The sequence below is a fragment of the Phragmites australis genome, chromosome 5 (assembly GCF_958298935.1).
Source record: "Phragmites australis chromosome 5, lpPhrAust1.1, whole genome shotgun sequence".
In the NCBI taxonomy this organism is placed as follows: domain Eukaryota; kingdom Viridiplantae; phylum Streptophyta; class Magnoliopsida; order Poales; family Poaceae; genus Phragmites; species Phragmites australis.
In genome coordinates this window covers 25,949,908-25,956,226 of record NC_084925.1, presented here as the reverse complement: position 1 = coordinate 25,956,226, position 6,319 = coordinate 25,949,908, and the positions used below count along the sequence as shown (strand labels likewise).

Here is a 6,319-nt window from a genome sequence, read left to right as displayed (position 1 = left end):
ATCGACAGATCGTGGTGGCTATTCTATAATTCTACCTAATTCTACAATAGGCATTCTATGACAGGTCGTGGGCGACAAATTTATTAAAATTTGTTTCAGTGACACGATGCGGGCTTTCCTTTGCGAGGATGTTAGGGATCGGTGTTGAAATAAGAACCGGATTTTATCATGGATTTAACTCTGCAAGGATGTTAAGGGATCGGTGTTGAAACAGAAGTTGATCATGAATTTATTTATTTTCAAACCAATAAAATGGCAATGAACCCTTTATAACAGTGTTGTTTGCAGCTCGGTGATAATTCACGCGATTCAAATATGCCCGTAATATCTGGAACCGAAAACTACAGAAAGGAAACAATTCCAGCAACCAAAACTCCATCGCTGTCACCGAGTAAATGCATACTTCTGAACTCCGGTGATAGACCACAAAGCATGTCATGTCAAATGAAGAGTATAATAAACTACATGAGGCAGGTCTAGTTTACAAAAAAGTGTTGAATGGTATACAATCAAGGAATGCTCAAGCAAGTGCTTCCTTGCAAAGCCAGATGCATCCACAATAATAGCATCCAACAACAGGCACCCCTCCCCATCAAAAACACAACCTGTTGTAAGTTACATATATACAGGAAAGACACTTCCTATAACTAAAATGCTACCTTAGGTAATTTAATGGAATTTGCTGTGAGAATTCACACAATGAATGTTTTCTTCAACACCTTCTTGCCCCGTTTTTTGTTTGTGCTCAAAGCATTGAGAATTTCTGCATCCTCATCGTTCCACAGAATCCTAGCAGCATCAGGTTTTTCAATTAGTAGCTTGGCTACTAGGTACCCAGCAATAGACCACGTTTGGTACAGCCGGGACTGTTTCCCAATGAGGCGTGCTCGCTTGGTGTCGTAGTATTCAGGCCATTTGTCTGTAGCAATACGCCTCTCAGCTACCTCTATAGCTTTTGCGGCAATATCTGGTCTGTTCATCTTGATACATGCCACTGTGAGCTGCACATAGGGATAGCAATTTCTCATCAAAAAACAATCAATTGTACTAAAGAGCTTATTTGTTAACAATTAAAACTACATGACGGAGGAACAGAACAGAACAGAAAACGAACAAATAGATCACCAATAAATCTCAGTGAATGCCTGATTGTCATAACAAACTGCTACAGTGTATCGAGATAAAAAAAAAAGCTTCTATGCTGCACGCATAGACAATAAAAATTAATTCAACATCAAGAGACGGTAAACCAGTAACAGGAAAGCAGTCTTCAAAGAAGTTTAGAAAATGTAAACCTGCCACAATAACGTTGGCCAAGATCCTGCATTATGGTACGACCAAGGCCTGTGTCAATAGAAATTGCTCAGGTGATGTGCAAAGGAACTGCAATATGATCCCAGGTAGAGGGTAAAAAATTAAGAGTATTATTCTAAGACTTACGTGTTTTTAGGGTCACTTCCAGTGATGATTTTCCATTCCTGGTTCTCAAGAGCAGGATAACATATCTTAAGTGGCATCTCTGCCACTAAATCAGACCATTTAGATTCAATTAGATCTAAAATGGCATGGGATTGATGAGTTGTTGCCAAGCTGCTTACTATTGACCATAAATTTCCTAGTGAAAAGAACCGGAAGTCCATGTGAGCTGGCTGCAGGTTTCCAATAAAGTAACCCCCTTTAGGAGGTATCCATTCAACAAGCCATGGAGAAATCTGATCAGGGTATATGTTAAACTTGTTGACAGCATCATAAGAATATTCTTCTGTTTTATATCGATATATCTCATTCAATTTTTTCATGTCAACCCAATAGTACTCCCTGATATGAAAGGACAGTGCAATAAGCCTGTTATTTAGGGCGCGGATTAAGTCAGCTGATCCATCTTCTGGGGTCAACATCTCTCGCGCACACAAGAGAGCTGAATAGAACAGTGCCTACACACACAAAAAAGTGTGTGAGCTAACGTATATCACAAGCAAAAACAAGTTGCATACTCCATTTTGTCTTAACTATTTTATTATTTTTTTTTGGAAAAATGCTGTGACAGTGTCAGCACTCGGCAGAGCTTGGATTGAGTTCTAAGGTTTCTACCCTTTTAAACTAGTATCTTCATATGAAATGCCGTTGAGGCTTGATTTGTGTTTGCTTTGGGGTAATAGCTTATTAACAAAGATTAGCCCCATTCAGTCTATTAACTTCCTCTGTTTGGGATGCAGTTCTTGGTTGTAAAGACTAGCAATTATTTGTCACCACTGTCCAGGTTCCAATGCTATCTCCAGGGTCCTAGTTTCCTCCCTGCATTAATCATTTTGTTGATGATTTCACCATCCCTACCACTATTGAAGCTGATTATTCAATCGACCTACCTATCAAAGTATCAATGTTTATCATTCTTGAAATCTCACTGCTTCAGACCATTTTCTAACTTGAATTTGACCCCTTCTTAGCAAAACCCAAAGCATCCATGTTTTATCACAACGGGATGAACACAAATGTTTTCGCTTAGATTATGAGAATTGCAAGTGGTGTAAATTTTCTGGTGGAAAAACTTCATCATCAGCCCAATGATAACATCAGCTCAAATTGCTGATAACCGAAGTAACAAACATGTAATTAGTACCATGCAACACAGCATGAATAGAACAAGACTTCTACAAACTCCCAAGATATATTTAGCTAACCCAAGATATTAGAAGATCAGAATAAAAAAAATAAACAAACTTTTGCAGTCCCTCCATATAGGTCTCAACCTGATTTAATCTGACTCAATGAGTCGACGTTAAAGATACTAGGATGCTGGAGCTTTTTTTGCTGGTAGATGAAACTTGCTCTAGTTTTAACGTTTAAGAGCTGCCTCAGAAACAATAAGCACAAAATCAACTTGTGAAACAAACACCCAAATGAAATGGAAAAAATAAATAAGCGCAGCGCAGAAAACCTGAATTTCAAGTGGATGTCCATGGATTCCCATTCGACGATCAATCATGCATGAACCATCAGTTACGAGTAACGTAGGGAACATGTCGAAACCATCAGCTAAACAAAGCTTCAAAATCATTTTCATTCCAGTTTGGACATCAATTCTCTCCTGTACTGACAGATCCCCTGAACATTTTCCATATGCCCTAAGCAATATGATCCACCACAGACCTGAAGGCCGTTGTGATCAGTTACCAAATTAAAAATTAGGACTGCAGAGTAGCCAACAACAAAAACAATTAAACCCACAATCAACAATACCTGAATCAACAGGTGCCACACGGCCTATTGCAGCCTCCCCAAAATCAGGATCCAAGACCTCCTCAGTTGCATCATCATCGCCATCAAGTGGGATTGTCCGCACTTTGAAGCTGGCAGGCATTAAGCCTTGACCTGGACTATGGCAGTCCATTGTCTTCTCCCAGCTCTACAGATCAACTCAAGGAGTCAGAAAACCACGTCTTAGGCAGTGCATAAAACTATAAATGCTGTAACAATTTATTTACAAGCAATAAATTTTGTTAAGAACTGTTATAGTATGCCAGTTTTGGTAGGCTCAAACATTAATAATAGCTCATGCATGTCACTACATATTGGCTTTTATAAAGAAACGAGTATAACCTAATTTTCTGACAACATTTTTTGTGCATGGAAGTAGCTCCTAGGTGAGTCTTTACCAGTGGGCATACTTGCTGAAATTTGAATGCATCAAGACATTATATATTTTTATGCCAAAACAAATACAGCTAAAGCAACATACTCAAGTAATCACAAGTTCACAACTCATAAGTTGAAATTACCACAGGTAGCTTACATGCTATAATTTTTTTGTTGGTTCATGTATATTACATGAGTATTCACTAGAATTATAATAAGGGATACAAGACCTGAACCTAAACAACATAAAAAATATTATTAAAACAGCAAGACACAAACCAGTACCTGAAGCTGAAGGGTGTGTAGAATGAAATTGCGCACGATTTCATATTCCCCTTTCAATAGAAAAGCAATGCCAGATGGTATGAAGTCCCGAATAAACACCTGATCATAATTCACCGGATCACTATCATTTGGATCGTTGGCAGCAATCGTCCCAACAGGACTGCCACAATAGTGAACCATCGACTCCTGCAAAAGCTCCCAAGCCTCATCCTCAATCGATGACACCTTCCACCTCTGAGGTGGAGGCTTGACAGCACCCCCATTTAAACTCCCATCACCACCTACAGCGTGACCCTGCAAGGTCGCGTCGCCAAAAACCTGGCTGGCCTTGTTCACCGCATCCTTGACCCAAGTCCCGTTCCCCTCTGTAACCCTCGCAAGGTCATCGATCCGCTGGCACTGTTGCCGAACAGACCTCAACCCCGGGATCTTTAGGAGGCCTTGCAGTGCCCTGGAGTTGGGCACTGAATTGGTATTCCTCTTCCCCCTCCTTGCGTCAGTCCCGAGGAACAAATTGGATGCCGGGGAGCGACCGGCGAATGCCCCCGGCATGGTGTGGAGAGCCATCTCCGCGATCCCCATCCCCATTTCCCCAACCCACTAAGCGTCTGCAAGAAGGCGTGCAAGGTTAAATTAGCAATGGTTGGGCACTAAAAGAAAGATCTAATGGGAGGAATTTAGCGAGAATCAAACAAATTTGAAGTCAGAGACGAAGCATGGCGTGACATTAATCATATGTATCCAACAAAGATCAACGCAGGAATCACTATGCTGGGGCACACAAACGGAAAGCAACAATCTTTTTTTATCTCGTCCGATGAGGATGGAATCAAACGAAGCTTGTGTAACGGAAGGAGCAGCGTATGAAGGAAAGAAAGGGGCTCTTACCGGCCGACCACGACGCTTTCGTTGGGATGCACTCGCCGCCAGTCGCCGGGGGAGGCAAAGCGCGTGGGGCTGGGGTGCGGCCTCTCGAGAAGGCCGCGGAGCGGGGGAGGGGGGAGCAAGGGGAAGGGTGGGGAGGAGAGCAAGGCCAAGGGGATAAAACGAGGAACGGAGACGAAACGGGGAGGCCACGGCCCTCCACCCCTACAACTCTCTCTCTCTCTCACCACACCTCTTTCCACTAATTTTGTGTCCCCACGCCACCCTTTTCCTGGTTTCTCTTTTCTTGTCACGAATTTAGTGGTCCTATCACTATTTCATCAAGATTTTTGACAATTATACGGATAAAATATTTTGTTATCTTGCAAGGATCGTACTGTTTTTGAACGTGAGCCATCTTAGCAGTACCGTATCCGTCATTCAAGTATCACGTAAAACATGGCTAGATCTTGGCTCGGATAACGTGGATGAGTAGCTAGCTTAGCTGCACTCCTTAGGTCATCTCCAGCCGTGAGTCAACCTATGGGGAAAAAGTACAGGCAGTAGTAATTCATTTAATATAAATCGTGGATAGAATTGGACTGTGGGTCCTAGAGGCGAATAAAAAATTAGCAAAGCAAGTTTCCTTTTCTCTCATAAGATATTTCCAACGCGTGCCCCTGGTGGTGCCCATTCCTCTCGTGATGGAAAAACGAGCGAGATGGAAATGGCCGAAGGACTCCAACGCCTTCCCCTCGAGGACCGGCGTACGATGGGAAAGGAGAGAGGTTCCCACGTCTATGGGAACTTCTCTTCAATCCCTTCGCGAAGATGCCAAACAGGACAAGTGGTGGTCATTGAGCTCGTGCGTTTGGGTAGAAGAGGATGAAGCGAGGGACGACGACTGCAGCACGCACGAGGATGGAGGAAGGTTGGCGGCGACAGCGAGGGGATCCCGGAGGCTTCATCTAGGCGGACGTGTAGAGGGAAGCGGCATCGTCATCGAAGGCGGTGCAACAGCGAGGAGGAGCGGCGACGAGAGGTACGGAATAATCTCTCCCAAATCATTTCGGATCTATGAATGTTGTGGTAGTACCGTGTGTGGCGGGGGGCTCCGCCGGTGGGGGGGAGGGGAGGGTTCCGGTGGGAGTTGTGGAGGTAGAAGGCGGAGCATGTGTAGGTGCTGTAGCACGAGCACGTTCCCAAGCTCCCCTGGGTGCATAGGCAACCATTCTTTGCAAGATTGAGCATAGGTGATGAAGATTTTGCTTCCAGATCCATTGAGTCAGGACGAAAATGAAACATTTTAGTTGCCAAAATGGAACAAAAATTAATTTTGTTTATAAATTTAGTAGATTAAAGGAAATTATGCATCCAGATCAAATGCAGGCTTTGAAAATGGATGAGTTTCTGGTAAAATGCAGACATTGGTGTCGTTTCCCTTCATTGAATTTGCAAGTGAACGCACAAAAACTGCATCCATAGATGCAGATAAAATGATTACTCAAAAGTCTACATATTGAGCACTAAGTTC

The 6,319-nt window shown here is 42.9% G+C and overlaps 1 protein-coding gene across 2 annotated transcripts; it reads right to left on the bottom strand.

Annotated features, from left to right (window-relative positions):
• Nucleotides 1-435: 435 nt before the first annotated feature.
• On the bottom strand, nt 436-4,978 carry LOC133919023 (neutral/alkaline invertase 3, chloroplastic). Of its 2 annotated transcripts, XM_062363214.1 has the most exons (8): nt 4,810-4,978; nt 3,922-4,529; nt 3,241-3,406; nt 2,939-3,150; nt 2,751-2,850; nt 1,441-1,615; nt 1,296-1,344; nt 436-1,001 (listed from the first exon to the last, which is right to left on the bottom strand). In XM_062363214.1, the coding sequence occupies exons 2-8, from the start codon at nt 4,507-4,509 to the stop codon at nt 693-695; spliced, it is 1,599 nt and encodes a 532-aa protein (XP_062219198.1). In that variant the 5' UTR covers nt 4,510-4,529; nt 4,810-4,978; the 3' UTR covers nt 436-692. The 2 variants fall into 2 exon arrangements, with proteins under 2 accessions (XP_062219198.1, XP_062219196.1); XM_062363212.1 differs by lacking the exon at nt 2,751-2,850 and having other exon boundaries at nt 1,441-1,934; nt 4,810-4,974.
• Nucleotides 4,979-6,319: the final 1,341 nt, after the last annotated feature.